Source organism: Dreissena polymorpha, chromosome 5, assembly GCF_020536995.1.
Source record: "Dreissena polymorpha isolate Duluth1 chromosome 5, UMN_Dpol_1.0, whole genome shotgun sequence".
Lineage (NCBI taxonomy): Eukaryota > Metazoa > Mollusca > Bivalvia > Myida > Dreissenidae > Dreissena > Dreissena polymorpha.
The window spans coordinates 72,974,666-72,991,306 of NC_068359.1; the positions used below are offsets into that span (position 1 = coordinate 72,974,666).

Genomic DNA, 16,641 nt, shown 5'->3' on the forward strand with positions numbered 1-16,641 from the left:
TCAACGTTCTTGTAACATTGTATTATATATATATATATATATTACTTTTGCTGGAGACTCATCTCGCAATGATTAAAATATATTTCAGTGCTTGTAAACTTCCCCCGCCCCCACTGAGGCTATTTTTGTCGACCCACATAATGCTTTTCATTTTAATTACTTCTTATTATCAAGTATATTTAGTTGTATTTTCAATTATATTTAGGGCAATATTCGATTTTAAATAATATTTTGATTTAACATTTTAAATAATGCATCCTGTACCAGGATACGCCAGATGGTGTCCGTACAATAAGGAAGAAGAAAAAGTATCTTAACTTTAAGTCCGTATGTGTTTGTCATGTATACTATGTTTGGAGAAGTTTTTTTCACTTGTTGGCCGTTTTGAATAACACCGTTATGTCTGCTGTAGTGCATATACTATCTGGATGACCACACAATCGGACAATAAGTAGAACAGTCATCTCTATGTCTAAAAGTCTTTGTAGATTCTTTACAATTCAGTGCTTGACGAAGATCGCTTTTCGTTTGGACTCACATAGAGTATTTTCAGGTAAACGTCGGCACGCCTTAACATATGCAACTAAGTGTTGACTGTCATTCTATCGGACAAATGGGATTTCGGACCATTGCATTTCTTACTTTTAACTATGATCTAATTGCAATAATTCAACTCTCAGCTTCCGAGAGCCGCCATAGCAAAAATTATCAAAGGCTTTGGAAAAAATGTTTTTATGGACTATTCTTACATCCTGGTCAATTGTCTAATTGGCCACCAACATCACAAATCATGTACGCAAATGTTAGAAAGTGTTGACTGTCATTCTATCGGACATATGGAATTTCGGACAATCGCATTTCTTACTTTTAACTATGATCTAATTGCAATAATTCAACTCTCAGCTTCCGAGAGCCGCCATAGCAAAAATTATCAAAGGCTTTGGAAAAACGTTTTTATGGACTATTCTTACATCCTGGTCAATTGGAATCCGGGTCGTTTCGCCCTAAATCCCATTAGCCCCGAGTCGTTGCACCTTAAGTCACGTTTGCCCTGGGTCGTTTCGCCTTAATTCCTGGGTCGTTTCGCCCTAATTTTTATACGTATAGCGATATTAAAGGATTTATCTTAGGCTTGTCGGAAGCTGAATGGGATATTGTTTAATACAGTATTATATTATCTGACGATGGCACGGTCTGCATATTAAATGCAGTTCGAGCTGTGATTTACGGGCCTGGTGATACTCCCTGGATGATATACCTAAACAGAAGAACCTGATCAGGGTTTTCATTAGGAGGCGGCCGGCGGCCGATTTGACCGCCTCAAATGTTATTCAGGCCGGCTCAAATTCAGAAAGAAAATTTAAAAAAAAAACATCGGCAAATTTTCACGACGATGACGAGATATTTAGTATTCGTTAATAAACTAATTGTCTGAAACGGAAGTACAAATGTAAACAACCTTAACCGATATATGTTAACTCCTTTCTCATTAGTCCAATCGATATAATTGTCCAATCACGGAGCGGGTAACGAGACTGTACGACTTTGATTCAAGGTCACAAACTGTGACAAAGTCAACAATTGAATATGTCAAAAAAAAAGAGAAAAATAAACGACTTTTTCGTTTGTGTTTTGAGTAAGAACGATAGTTCGCTGTTGAAGTTATCTTGTTAACGTTATATCATTTACCCGAACCTCCGGATAAATGCACTTTCCTGCTACACTAACATTTCGTTTTTTATTCGATTTTCGACAGATTTAGTTGATGTTTGGTTTCTCCGCGGAGTTTTGATCCTCCGAGCGGTAAGTGGATTTATTTGTTACCACATTTTACAGGAGGGTGAGTCTTATTTGCAATAACTACTTGTGGACTAGTCATTTAAATTGGTTTAGTTATATATTTTGAAATGTCATTGTCATTATTGGAAGTTACAACTTATTAAAATGTTAAAATTTGCAGTGTTTGTTTAATTTAGATTTTCATTATTGCTGTAAAGAATACATGTTATGTACTGCACAGAAATTATACATTAAGCTAGGGCCCGGGCCCTTCGTCCCCGACGGGGACATTCCACCTCAGACCCATGCATCTACATGAAAATTTAAAGAAATAGATTGTGATATTTGCTAGCCAAAGTATTTTTTTCTGTTTTGAATCTCTTAAAAATACAGGTGTCTTAAAGCTCAGGAGAAGCGATTTCTTTGTTTCAAATAAGCTAAATTGCAGGTGCTTCCGGGGGCCTCTGGCCCCCTGTCCAGGGTGTGCCCTGAACCCACCGTGGGCCCTATCGGCAGCCAGATTTTCTTTTCAGGATTTCAAATTTGGGACAATTGACACCCCTGAGAGTTGATGCAACCTGAGGACTTAACAATTCACATTAATATCCTCTATTTTAACTGAGGAAAGTAATGTAAAATATGTGCCCAAAATCGCTCAGAAGCCACGATTTGGCACCTTTATTTAAAAAAAATTCAGGGGAAGCATGCCCCCGGACCCCCCCCAGGTTGGCCTCCTCAAATGACTCTAAAGCCTGCTACAAAGAATCCTAATGAAAACCCTGCTGATATACACTATCATACTCGTAATGATGGGACAAATTATGTAAAAACCTAACGCTTATTACAGTAAATATCATTAACTGCAGACAACAATGTGAACACCTTTGCGCTTTCAATGCAAGGAAATGTTCAGCATGGAATTACATGTTATATCGGAATATATGTCATTTTATTTTTACAAAATTAGTCCAATCTATTTCCCTGTTTACATAATATACGGCAGACATTAACAGAAATATTCATTTAAATATTGAAAGGGAAAATAATGACATGTGGACAGCAACGACAACATGCAGAATATAATAAAATATATAAGCATCTCATACCTGTATCACATGTCTGATATTGCCATCTATCATATAAATCACATGTGATGGCATGTTGGCGAGGTGTCACTATCTAATCACACGAAATACACAGTTCGTCAGCCATAAGAACGTGTCGAAATATAAAATCACGAATGATGATGCCATAGTCAAGTTGCTTTTTATATACACTTGCGGCGAATATCTTGAGATCAAAAGATGCAAACTGGCTTAAAGTTTATAAAAACAATATTACACCTTTATAATGTCTCCTTTTGATGTTTCTGTGCTAGTAATTAGTCAATCATCTGATCACACGTCTTCCGATCTAAGTGTGTTTGCTAATTGTTAAATTGGTCCCAAAATTATTTTAATTGGCAAATCAAAGCATCATACCTCTGCCAAACTAATTAATCGTTATACTTTTCGTTTGTAACACAATGAATCATAATGTTTCTGTTAATTAATTGCAATTAAAATCAAACGGATAATTGAGCAAACATCAAATTTGCAATTAATAATCAAATTTGTATTAAAAATCTTAATTTTCCATATATGTTAAACAAATACTTTTCGGAGCGAAAGAATCATTTACAAAAGCCTATTATTACATAAGAATTAAATAAGGGCGAAACAACCCACTTGTAAGGGCGAAACGACCCGGGGCGAAACGACGCGGGAACAGAGGGCGAACAGGATTAAGGGCAAAACGACCTGAGACCGGTCAATTGCCTAACTGGCCACCAACATCACAAATAATGTACGCAAATGTTAGAAAATAGTTTATGATAAAGCAGATTTTCTACTACTTTTAAAGAACAAGCACTATGGTTACTGAAGCAGCCAAACTTGGAACAATTTAGAACTATGTTATGATTTGAAACACTGCTAATTAAGTAATTTCAATGACTAATTTCAGTGATGGCAGGTCAAGGAGCAGAAGGCTGGGATGAGAAAGAGCCAGGTCGGCAGTGGGGTCACCAGTCTGGAGGTCGTCACAGTGGTAATCATGTCAACAGGGGTCGCAGGAACTACCACAGGGGTCGGAATAGGGAAGATGAAAGGTTAGGTGTTTAAGCTGGAGAATATGAATAAAGATGAATAGTATCTTTGTTGGCTGAAATTGTTAAACCAATTGAGAATATTTTATATCTGTATTTATCTCATAGCTTTAAATGTACATGTGTTGTTGTTTTTATGCCCCCGGATCGAAAGATCAGGGGCATATTGTTTTGGGCATGTCTGTCTGTCTGTGTGTCATTTATTCATTCATTCATTCATTGTGTGTGTCCCAAAACTTTAACCCAATGGTACCGTTAAAGTTTTGCAATAACTTTTGCATTATTGAAGATAGCAACTTGATATTTGGCATGCATGTGTATCTCATGGAGCTGCACATTTTGAGTGGTGAAAGGTCAAGGTCATCCTTCAAGGTCAAAGATATTGCTTCAAAGCGGCGCAATAGGGGGCATTGTGTTTCTGACAAACACATCTCTTGTTTTTATTTTAGACCAGTGTGCACATAGGGCTCAGGTATCATTTGCAGTTTGAAAGTTATTTGTGAATCTTGGGTCTTTCTTTGAGGTTTCTACTAATATAAGTTCCTCTGAATACATATTTTAATTGGAAATGGATAACTTACAGTCGGTGCAAAGCATGAGCCTTATCCAGCAGAATGAGTTGGTTAAAGATGCTAATGGTAAAACTATGACAAGATAAAAAAAAACTTGTCACTCTTGAGGTTTAAGATTCTCCTTCTTAATTGCCACATCATGCTCATATGATATCACTGACAAATAACTGTTCAGAATGTTCAACCACTTCCAACATGAAGAATATAGTGAGGACAGTTAGACCACAGTTATGGCGACTTTTGGGCACATTGGTCTTTATAAAGTCTTAACAGCTTACCCCTCTTTAAATTCATGTAAAGATTATCAATACATCATGTCACCTCAATAAATTTCACTCCTTTGATGCTTACTTTAACTCTTCATACAACAAAATGTCATTGTTACTTAAACATTTTTTTAAACCTGAAGCTTGTCCATAATTATGTGACTATAAAAGGGCCGCATACATTCTACATTTTATACGAAATCATGAATTGCTGTCCACTTCTACATATATTGTCCAGAACTATGTCTTGCAGGGATCATATTTTTGTCGGTTTTGTCGGTCCTAGACCGATTGAGGTCATGAAAGACCGATTGAAAATCCCAAACAGTCGGTTTGATTCTGTTTGCTAAAATTCCCATGTCATGAAATCGAGTACACAGTGCACACCCTAATTACATTCTTATCTCGGTTAGGTGTGATGAACCATTTGCTGCAGTCTCTAAATTGGTCAGGACCAGATTATTGCACGTCAGCCGACTAGTATCAGAGTATGGCCCCAAGCAGCAAAGATTCGCGCGGCTGTGTATAAGTCACGCGTGAATAAACCCGTGTCAATATCAATCGATAATTTCACTGGCTTATACCTAGCACAATCGGTCCGTAAGGTGTAATTGGCTGTTCGGCTAGCGCAGTGGTTAGCACGCTCGCTTCTCACCTAGGCGACCCGGGTTCGATTCCCGTTCCCGGCGCATGTGAGTCTGGTTGGTGGTCACCATACCGGACAGGTGGGTTTCCTCCGGGTACTCCGCTTTCCCCCCACAGCACAAGACCACGCCTAAATTAAAAATCTTTCAGTAAAAACAATAAATAGCTGGAAATTGCAGCTATCATTCAAAATTCGTCCCCACTTTCGTGAGTCTAAAATTAGGAAGGAGTGCTGGGACACACTCCGGGTCCTCACCTAATGCAGCCTCTGGCGCGGAGGGACCTCATAAACATGGAAATACACACACACCGTAAGGTGTAGTCGGGATAAAATCGTTGACAGTTACTTCGGAGATACAAACCTCGATGTTATCCTCGTGGAAATTGTGCATTTCATGCATGATACAGTAAACTGTCTTATAAACAAAGAAGAAAATCGGATATTCTGCAATAATTGTGGGCGGACCTTATACACTGAAAGCACGCGCTGTAATTAAACAAAATATGCCGATACATTTTCCACTAGCGTAATAATTCGGCAATAAATAAATAAAAGTCGCGGATCTGATCGACAGAACAGCCGAAAGTTATTTTTATGGGCGGAACTTCACATAAAATAGTACACAAGAAAAATAATATACATTGTATAAATCTTCAGTAAAAATCGTGTTAGAATCGAAATAATTCGTGTTCTTTATTGTTTGTTGTTGAATAACAGACGAGCGAAAGTTTATATGCGTGGTTTCAAATCATTTAATCCCAACGCATCTTAACTATCGGCCGTGGGTTATTCGACTACAAACTATAACGTACACGAATTATTTCTTAACTATTGGTTTTGTTATTGTCAGTAACAAACCTACGCACAGACATTTGTTTGGTTCAATGCATGTTTGTAGGCTATTATCGAGTTGACAACGATTTAAAACATCTGTATAGATTAACACAGACTAATATTGACAACGATGAAAAACAGTCAGATAAAACAGCGCACGAAACAACCAATGTCAATGAAATAGCAAATGATAAAACAAAATGAGAAAACTGGTATGTTCCGTTTAAAAATAATTCCTAAGGGAATTTAACTTGTACATTTATTATACCATCTTCATGAATAACAAAATCAATGGTATATATTTTAACGTAATTTGTCATGATTTCGGATATAAATTTTCGGACACTTTTTTCCCCATTTAAATCCGGACCGATTGATGTTGCGGGAAAATATGATCCCTGGTCTTAAGTGATTTTAGAAACTAAGATCCAGGATATATTTTCCACTTTTGTGTTTGCGTCCAAGAAAGACATTATAAAATTATTGTTTAGAAAGAAGATCTTGGTAGTTTTTTGTGAGAAGCTATCATTAACTATTTGAAAGTACAATCGATGCCTTTTTAAGTGCCTTTTTTATTTGAACCTCGTTCTGGGAAATTTGGCTTAATGCATGTGCATAAAATGTTGTACCAGATTAGCCTGTGCAGTCAGGACACTTTCTGCATTTATGGTATTTATAATCTAGACCAAAATGCATCCCACATCAGCCTGTGCGGACACTATGTACATGCAATAAACCCTTTTTTCCCAAAACAAGGCTAACATGCATTATTTGCCTCCCAACAGAGACAAAAAAGTAAACCGATGGGGCCCATCAGAGGGTGATGACTCTTACAGATCGCGAGGGTCTGCGAGGGGTCATGGGGGTCGAGGAAGAGGGGGCAGACCCCCAGGGTTAAAGGGCAAGGACATAGGCATGTACTACGCACAGTTGTCAAAACAGAAAACTGAACAAAGGATAAAAGACCAGGTAGACATGTTTTAGTCCCTGATCAGTTAAAAAAATTGCTTAATGTATGTGATTAAAGTGTTGTCCCAGATTAACCTGTTCAGTCATCACAGGCTAATGAGGGACAACACTTTCTGCCTAAACTCCATTTTTACTAAGAAGGGTAATCTTTTAAGCGAACAATGCCATATACAATGTAAGAGGAAAGTGTCATTCCAGGTAAACCTGTGTGAACTGCGCATGATTATCTGGGACAACAGTTTACACACATGCATTATCAATATGATAATGATATCAGTAAAAGAAAAACTGTCAGACACTTTCCTCATAATGCGTATACCGATTCATTGCTTTCCATGTTTGCATTTTTCTATGCAGATTTATGACTTTTCCTTTCAAAAAGACGTAACGTTATATTTTTTCCATGTTTATCCCAGAGAGCAGCTGTGACCTTGCAAGGGGATCAGAAGAGGGTCATAACCAGTCTACTCCATGATATCCAGGCAAGCAGAGAATGTCCTCCCCAGCCTGATAGATACACAGAGGAACGTGATGATGGCAGGTAGTTGTGGTATGAAACATTAAAAACAAAATTCAAGCAAGAAAGAATGTTTAAACGAGCCAAGCTCGGAAAAACAGGGCATTATGCATGTGCCTTAAGTGTGCTGCCAGATTAGCCTGTGCAGTCAAGAAAAGCTCTTCGCCTAGAAATGATTTTTGTTAAGAAGATACAGACTGCCTTTTAATGAAAAATTCCATAAAAAGTGAAAGTGTCTTCCCATATTTTTCTGTGCAGACTGCAGAAGCTAATCTGAGACGTCACTTTTTGCACATGCACAGTTTTCCCAAAGCAAATATCATATAAGGAAACAGAAAATATGTTGCAAGCAAGCTAGGTCATGAAACAGAAATCTTGAGCAAGCCTAGTTCAAAATTTACCGGTACACGAACGAATTGTTGGAGCTAGTTATGATCACTGTAACGTTAAAACAATATGCATTCATCTCTAAATCAATGCTCTTTAAAAAGAAAAATTCTTTAAATGCAAAACTTGTCAAAACTATGTTTATCTCCTCTTAGCTGCTTTGGTACATAGTAATCTGAACACTACGAAATTTTCTGTTGGCAACTTATCTTCCAGCCAGTAACAGCCATATCTTATGACCTCCTCTCGTAACCCCCAAAACAACAATATACTGTATATGTATAACTTTTATTGATCCATACTCAAATTATGACCCGAACGTTTTTAAAAGACGTTAAGCTTTTTTACTCAAATTGTCTGCTAGTTCACCATTGTGTGCTCCTGGCATCTACTGATGCTGTTCATTTATTTGATCTTTCTTCTGTCTTTAATTAAGAGGTTAACACAAATTGACAAGTTGCATATAGCATTAATTATATTTCTTACAAAGCTTTTGTTGTGTCAACATACCAACATCACACATACCTCACTTTGACCATGATATGGACTTACTGTTGGACCTACATGTATACTAATACAGAATGTCCATATTTTTGGTAAAAAACAAAATGACGCATTTTGTCGAACCTGAATACTACCAACACTCCCACATCTTATTTATCCCATATTTACCTTGACAGGACTTGTTTTCCTTCTTTAGCAAGGGCCTTATAAAGTCCACTTTCCCGAAAAAGAAAGGCCCCTTTCCCAAAGAAAATTTCTTAAAAATGATGAAATTTTCCCAAAATTTCAAGCTAACTATAGCATTTGTTTCCCTTTTTCATTTTTGTCGATAATTTTTTCCCTAAAACAGAAGGCAGGGCCCTTTCCCCAAATCAAGAAAAAAAAGCCCTGCTTGACATAGACCTACTTTTGGACTAAGACTTACTCAAATGAGCCATTCAATCAATACTGACAAGGCTTCCTCTGAGAGCATAAATGTTGTAAACACAGCATCTTGTACACTTTAGAAAGTCCACCAAAATATGAATAATTACGGTAACAATTTAATGGTGATTTTGATTTTTGGTAAATAAAGAATTGTGGCTGGTAGTGTGGCTTGAGAGGAAATCAAATTTGGACAAAAACAAGATGTGTAGACTTATTAAACCATTTCAATGTGATCAATCAAGTTAAATGTTTATATTTGACTCAAAAATAAAAGTTTGTGCTGTTTTTTGTGGTTGCATAAAATTTAGAACTTGGGGCAGTGGGCTTATTGATGGATGCTGGTCTAGGAATCGGAAGTTTCCTGTTTCAAATCTCGTTCATACCACTGGAGTTTTCTGAGCAAAAATAATCAACGCTTGCTCACATCTGCCCCAGCTATATATATGTGTACCTGTGAGGAGATATAAGCCAATGTGCCGTGGCTACATACTGCACCTAGTGTTAATAGACGACTTATATACCAGTGATCAAGTAGGCTAAAGATGTCATCATGTTATAAATATCTGACCATTTACAGATCTTTAACCTTTTAACTTTCAGAAATAGCAGATTGAGCCCAGCTGAAGAGGAAAACTATGACGGACTTCAAGGTTCAGCAAGCTGTGATGTGGGACATGGGAGGGGGAACAGGCCACCTGGTTTAAGTGGCAAACAGATAGGCATGTACTATGTTGGAGAGTCCAAGGAGAAAGCTGAGCGAAGAATGGCAGATCAGGTCAGTCTTAACTGTGTACTTAGCCTATAGGCAACAGGCCCCATGAAGGTTCATTAGTTTTATCGTAGACTTAACCTTGTATAAGCCTTGCTTTGGAAAATGGGGCTTAACGCATGTACAACGCTTTCCACCAGACTGGCTTTTTGTTGGGAAGTGGCATCCTTTTAACAAAAAAATTGTATGAAAACGTAGAGTATTGTCCCTGATGAGCCTGTGCAGACTGCACAGTCTTATTTGGGATGACTCTTCATGCACAGGCATTAAGCCTAGATTTCCCAGAACAAGGCTCATATATTTAACCAATGGAAATAAATGCTCTGAAGTTACACACTTTCTCATTGGTCAATTTAACCAAATGGAAATAAGTGCTCTGAAGTTACACACTTTCTCATTGGTCAATATTTTGATTTGAGAATAAGCTTTGGTCACTTTAACCAATAGAAATAAGGTCTCTGAAGTTACACACTTTCTCATTGGTCAATATTTTTATTTGAGAATAAGCTTGTCACTTTGGGTATTCCTAGGTAACATTCAGGTCATTTATAAACGTAAATTTAGTGACATTTAAGCATAAACCCATTGTCTTAAAACATATGAATTTTATTTGGTAATCACCAATTCTAAGTGTAAATTTAGGCATTTGTTAAAAATAAATAAGTTATGCCATAATAATTAAGATAACTGCCAACCAACTAGAATACATATTGAAGGAAATAATTAAATGTCTTTTGCATCCAAACCTGATTTCACTTTGTACAATGCAATAATAGTAAGAACAAATGTTCTGTCTCTGATTTTCAGTCAAACAGATATAGTGAGGAAAGTGAAGATGACGATAGGTAATTATCTTTATTTGTGTTCATTTTACAAGTGCCTGTAAATGTCAAGGTTTGGTCCCCCAAAATGGTCATTAAGTTTAACAATGATTGTCAAATTTTGCGGTAAAACAATGTGTTTCACTTAAAAATATTAGAATATTATTCAAAAAAATAATTAAGGAGACATACATTCCAATTTGTATTGAGCTTAGAACTATGCCAACAGTTACTTACTCAAAAACACATGACTGAAGCTTATTGATTTACATGTACATGTACATTCTTTTTTCTCGTCCTTTGTGACCTGGGTCAGACATGTTTAATCAGTTTAATGATGATACATTTATAAAGGTAATACTTTTTGATCATAATATTTCCACCTATTTTTTGAAAGAAATTCTAAAGCAATATCAAATTTGTGTCCAAAATGTCATTTTTCTTCAAAAATAATTTTGCATTCTGATCTTATTACTAATCTTTGTCAAAGACGACATTAGGTCAAAGAAAACAAATTAAAAACATATATGAAAAACTGAATGAGTCTGTTTCTGTCGAACATAGATTTTAATCTATACATCTATAATTTAGCTTAAGTTTTTTAAGCAAAGTAATTTCATTTTTGGATTTTTATTGAATTTAAAAATTATTGCACTTACAAAAAAGGATGAAATTTTACTAATATATGAATTTACATGTTAGCTATATATTTATTTTTTTACTTACATCATCCGATTAAAGCTCTCAGCAAAAAAGATTTTTTGGATTTGTGCAGCATTTAACTGAAACTTTATGGGTACAAGGGCGATGAAACTTTACTAACATAGAAACTTCGAGCCCATCTTTGAAGTCATTTGTAAGGTCACCGACAGAAAAATATATTACACTTAAATCAGCAAAATTATTCAATCACTTTGGCTCTCACTGGACAATATTTGGCTTTTATTGCCATTTTAACAAATTAATATAAGCCATTTTAAATTGCAAGTAGCTACTGTATTTTACAGCCAGATAAACAGCTTCATATTAACTATGTGTCAAGCCACTTGCTGACACGAGAGTTAAAGTCATACTTAGTGACTGCGTTTTCAATTATTTTCAGATACAGTAAACTGTTGACATTGGGGGCAAATAAAAATTATGACAAAAAAAATAAAAAATAAAAAATGTCTTCAGTTTCCTGAAACAATATACATATATTTTTAAAAAGCTGCTAGTTTTTGCCAATTTAAATATTTAAGGCAACTTTCAAAAAAATGGTATAATTTAGCAACAATTGTGATAGGCAGGGATTGCCCTGAGCATTACAACTTGTACAGCTCTTGTCATAATTGATTTCAAGGACCAGGTTAAGCCTTATTCGACTTTCATTGGGAGGGACATTTTACGCATAAGTAAAAACCTGTATCATTGGCATGGTGTTTTCTTTACTTAGTAGTACCCTTTGCGGTAAATGCCAATTTAATGTTTGTTACAATACACTAAGTATATACTGAAATCTCGTTGTATCCATATTTACAGCTTGGAGGAATATGAAGAAGAGGTTGAAAGTGAGGGGCCCAGTTCTGGAAGTAAGTGCTAAAATCTGAAAAATACATTTGGGCCGCGCCTAGGAAAATGGGGCTTTATGCATGTGCTAAAAATGTTAGCCCAGATTAGCCTGTGCAGACCTCACATGCTAATAGGGGACGACACTTTTTTCTTAAGTGGAATTTTTTGCTTTGATGAAGTCTGTAAGTAGCGAAAAATCCAGTTAAGGCTGAAAGTTTTGTCCCTGATTAGCCTGTACAAACTGCACTGGCTAATCTGCAATTACATTTCACCTCGTTTGCCAGAGTGAGGCTCTTTTAGGAAAGACATATAGGATATTTGTTGGATTCGGTGGATTATCGATTTTAATTCACGAGTGATAATAGAAAATATATATTTTATATGATCACGAGTGAATTAAAATCGATAATCCACCGAACCCAACAAATTTTCTTTTTATTTTATGCTTTTTTTCTCAGTTTATATACATTGTTAAAGATTTTAACGAAAGAATTTCACTGGGGTAAATGACGTCATTTCGTCAAAAAAATGACGTCATTTAACAAACAGTGAAAATTATCGATAATTTTCACTGATAATTTTCATTGTTTGAAACAGTGAAATTATCAGTTTTAATTCACTGATATTTCTCTATAAACCACCAGAAAGCATAAAATAAAACATGTTAATCTTATTGTATTTTACACTTATACCCACTGCTGTGAAATACGTTTTTTTTAAATATAATACTTGTACCGCTTTTATGGACAAATAATCAAAATCAGCAAAGTAAAATATACTTCTCCTTTAGATTTCACATCTGTTTAATAAATCATGCCAGAGTTGAAATAATTTAACTAGATATAGTAAGTCCATAGACTACTCTGTTTAACTCTTTCTTATTCAGAAGCAAAGTGAAAAGGTCTATATGCAAACAGCATAAAACCAAAACAGCCTGTGAGTAGCTCGCAGTCTGTTAAGGTTTTATGCTGTTTGCTGCTCATAAGTATCTTAGAGTGGAAAATTAAGTATTTTAAACATAAGTAAACAAGGTCTTTATTAAACATGGTTTTCTAAGGGACGACAAACACGTCAAAATGGGTATCCGAGTGGTAAAGGGTTAATGTCTATCCATCAGAACTTCAAATTGCTGTTTAATTAAGAAATAATCGACGGGTGACCATTGGTTATTGCGGTAATAACCAACGGTATGGAGTTCCGATGCGTAGGAATTAAACCACGAGGGCGTAGCCCGAGTGGTTTGATAACAAGCATCGGAAGGACATACCGTTGGTTATTACCGCAATAACCAACGCTTACACGTAGATTATTTCGATTCTAACACGATTTCATTAATAAGTTATCCGCGATTTAACGGTTATAAATGAAAATTATATTAACCGAATCTCCTCCAATTTTCTGCGAAAACGCGACGTCACCACAACAATCAAAATCAAATGACATCGTGTTCATTCATAAACAGTGTGCGGACAATCAAAGTGACGTCATACTTATATCCGTTGGTATATTGGGGTAATAACCCACGGTAGTTTTCCTTCTTTGTATATAGAAAACAAGTCACGTGCCGTGGTAGAATAATGGATAAACAATTATGAACAATGATCAATTACACCAGGTGCAACAAATGTGAGTCATGAAGATCCAACGGTGACAGAAGTTCTCCAAATGCAGATGGGGGAAGACTTGCTTGTATCGGATAACAGTGATATTGGTGAGCACAGTCAAGCTGTTGAGTCATTGAGCCTCGTTGTGGGAAAACTTGGCTTAATTCGCCTGCATTAAGTGTAATCCAAGATTCTAATCTGTGGTGATACTTAACCTCTAAACTAGATTTATGTAAAGAAGAGACTTCCTATTAAAAAAATGAAAAGTCAACTAAAGCGGAAAGTGAAGTATATGGGATTTCCCTGTTGATTTGCTCAGTTTTCTTAGTAAAACAAGTTTATATAGCTTTTGAAAAAATGTCTGTCAATTCTCTTTAGTTGGTCACTGTGTTGTCTTAAAGTTATTTAATTATTTAGAAGAATCATCAAATATGTAACAAAAAGTGTTCTATAGCTTTCATTTTGAAGTTAATTTTACCCCCACAAACAAAGTTTTGGGGGGTATATAGGAGTGAACTTGTCTGTTGGTCGGTCTGTCTGTCTGTCAGTCCGTATTAAATGTCCGCTCTCTAATTCAAGTAGTTTTCATCTGATCTTCACCAAACTTGGTCAGAAGTTGTATCTACATGATGTCTAGGTTAAGTTCGAACATGGGCCTTTCCGGGTCAAAAACTAGGTCACGGGGTATCTTAGTGCGTTTTAAACATCACCATGTTGTCCGCTCTCTAATTCAAGTAGTTTTCATCCAATCCTCACCAAACTTGGTCACAAGTTTTATCTAAATGATCTCTAGGACAAGTTTGAACATGGGCCGTTCCGGGCCTAAAACTAGGTCACGGGGTCACTTAGTGCGTTTTTTAACATTCAGCATGGTGTCCGCTCTCTAATTCAAGTAGTTTACATCCGATCTTCACCAAACTTGGTCAGAAGTGTTATGGAGATGATCTTACGGCCAAGTTAGAACATGGGCCTTTCTGGGTCAAAAACTAGGTCAAGGGGTCACTTAGTGCGTTTTAAAAATTGAGCATGGTGTCCGCTGTTTTTTGTGAAGACGACATGCAAAATATTATTGTGTCAATGCGGCATGTGGCGGTATTCGTCACGTCTGTGTCAAAGCTCTAGTTATGTTGGACGTTATGAATGTAACTACCATTTGTTAATTGTTCAATGTCAATCGAAGAATATTGAACAAGAAACTGTTGACCCGATCCTCCTTGCAGCTGGATTTCAAACTGCCACCACATCCTGGGACAATGCAAGGATATCTGCTGACTTTGCTGCCAAACAGACGACCACACTTTACCAGGACATGCAGGAATTCAGAAACAAACTGCCTGCCTACACTGACAGAGAAGTGGGTGGAGTCTGTGTCAAAGAGCCTCATTGTTGGAAATTGGGCTTAACGCATGTGCAAATGTATGCAGTGGGCACAGGCTAATCAGGAAGAACATTCTCCGCTTTTATAGAATTTTTTGTTTATAGGTACATGTTGTCTTTTTTGAACAAAAATCCAGTTTAGATAAAAAGTGTCGTCCTTGATTAGCCTGTAAAGACTGCACAGGCTTATCTGGGATGACATTTATCGCACATGCGTAATTAAGCCCAGTTATCCCAGTACATGACTCGTGAGATCTTAATGATCAGGATGGTCTTCTTTTAAACACTTATCTGGGAGCCTTCTCAACTGTTCCGAAAGTAGCAAGTATTGGTCCTACCCATGCAATGTGTTTGATATTGTCTCAATAAGCTGATGGTTGCAATCAAGATCAAATTAATAGTTTTTAGACTAAGCCATATAAGCCTTCCATGGGGAAAATGGAGCTTAATGCATGTGCGTGAAGTGTCATCTTAGATCAGTCCACTCAGGCTAATCAGGGACAACACTTTCTACTTACACTGGAGTTTTGTCTAGAAAAGACTTCCTTTAAACCCAAAATCCAATAAAAGTGAAAAGTATCATCCCTGATAAGCCTCTGTAGACTTCACAGGCTTATGTAGGATGACACTTGCTTGTGCTCATGCATTAAGACCAGTTTTCCCAGAACGAGGCTAAAAGAATCCCATGTGATACAATAACATGTTCTGGGCCTTGCCAGAGTTTTGTATCTTGGATTGACAGTTATTCAACACTGTACTTCAATTACACAATTTTTGTTTTTAAAGCTTAAAAATATTGATTGCTTTATCTTGTTTGAAACTATGTGATAGACTTGAAAATAATTACTCTGAAGTGTGTCTTGGATGACCCTGTACACGGATATTTTGAATTATGTATAAATTGCTATGGGAATAACAAAAAAATCCCAATTGGAAGACCATCTTTGTTCTCAAATTTTAAAGTGAAAAAAACAGAGATTTTTTTTAAAACAAAAATAACCAATTATTAATAAAAAAAATAAGACTTTCATCTCATACTTTATCTCAAAGACGCAAATCTTCAAGAAAAAGGGTACTTAAGTTTGCAAAATTTTGGTTTCAATAAGCTTTTCTGGTGGCCTTTAATTGAGGGATAGGGAGGTTATGCACCTCAAGTTAGCTCAGCTGGTTGAGTGCCATGCCACAAATCTGACAATCGCAGGTTTGATTTTCATTGGGGAAACATCACTTATTTTATAATATCCTATTTCTCCTATCTGTGATACAGTTGTTACTTACTTACTGGTGGAAGTGCGCTTAGTCATTGTATATCGGCTTACCTAGGAAACGATAAACAGGTTAACCCTTTACCACTTAGATACGTATATTGATTCATTTGTAGTCACTTAGAAAATGAAATTTAATTAAATAACTTTATAACTAAATTCATGTTTTAAAGGCTTTATTTCCAACTCTAAGATACTGATGAGCAGC

The 16,641-nt window shown here is 36.3% G+C and overlaps 1 protein-coding gene across 1 annotated transcript in view; it reads left to right on the forward strand.

The window, feature by feature from the left end:
• Nucleotides 1–393: 393 nt before the first annotated feature.
• The window catches only part of LOC127831340 (ATP-dependent DNA/RNA helicase DHX36-like), a 51,938-nt gene continuing 35,690 nt past the window's right edge, over nucleotides 394–16,641 (forward strand). Inside the window, exons 1-9 of the mRNA XM_052356307.1 lie at nucleotides 394–553; nucleotides 3,784–3,928; nucleotides 7,029–7,212; nucleotides 7,629–7,753; nucleotides 9,647–9,821; nucleotides 10,623–10,660; nucleotides 12,158–12,207; nucleotides 13,803–13,898; nucleotides 15,012–15,145. Coding sequence (XP_052212267.1) covers nucleotides 469–553; nucleotides 3,784–3,928; nucleotides 7,029–7,212; nucleotides 7,629–7,753; nucleotides 9,647–9,821; nucleotides 10,623–10,660; nucleotides 12,158–12,207; nucleotides 13,803–13,898; nucleotides 15,012–15,145 — 1,032 coding nt within the window. The 5' untranslated portion in view covers nucleotides 394–468. The remainder of the gene's footprint in view (nucleotides 554–3,783; nucleotides 3,929–7,028; nucleotides 7,213–7,628; nucleotides 7,754–9,646; nucleotides 9,822–10,622; nucleotides 10,661–12,157; nucleotides 12,208–13,802; nucleotides 13,899–15,011; nucleotides 15,146–16,641) is intronic.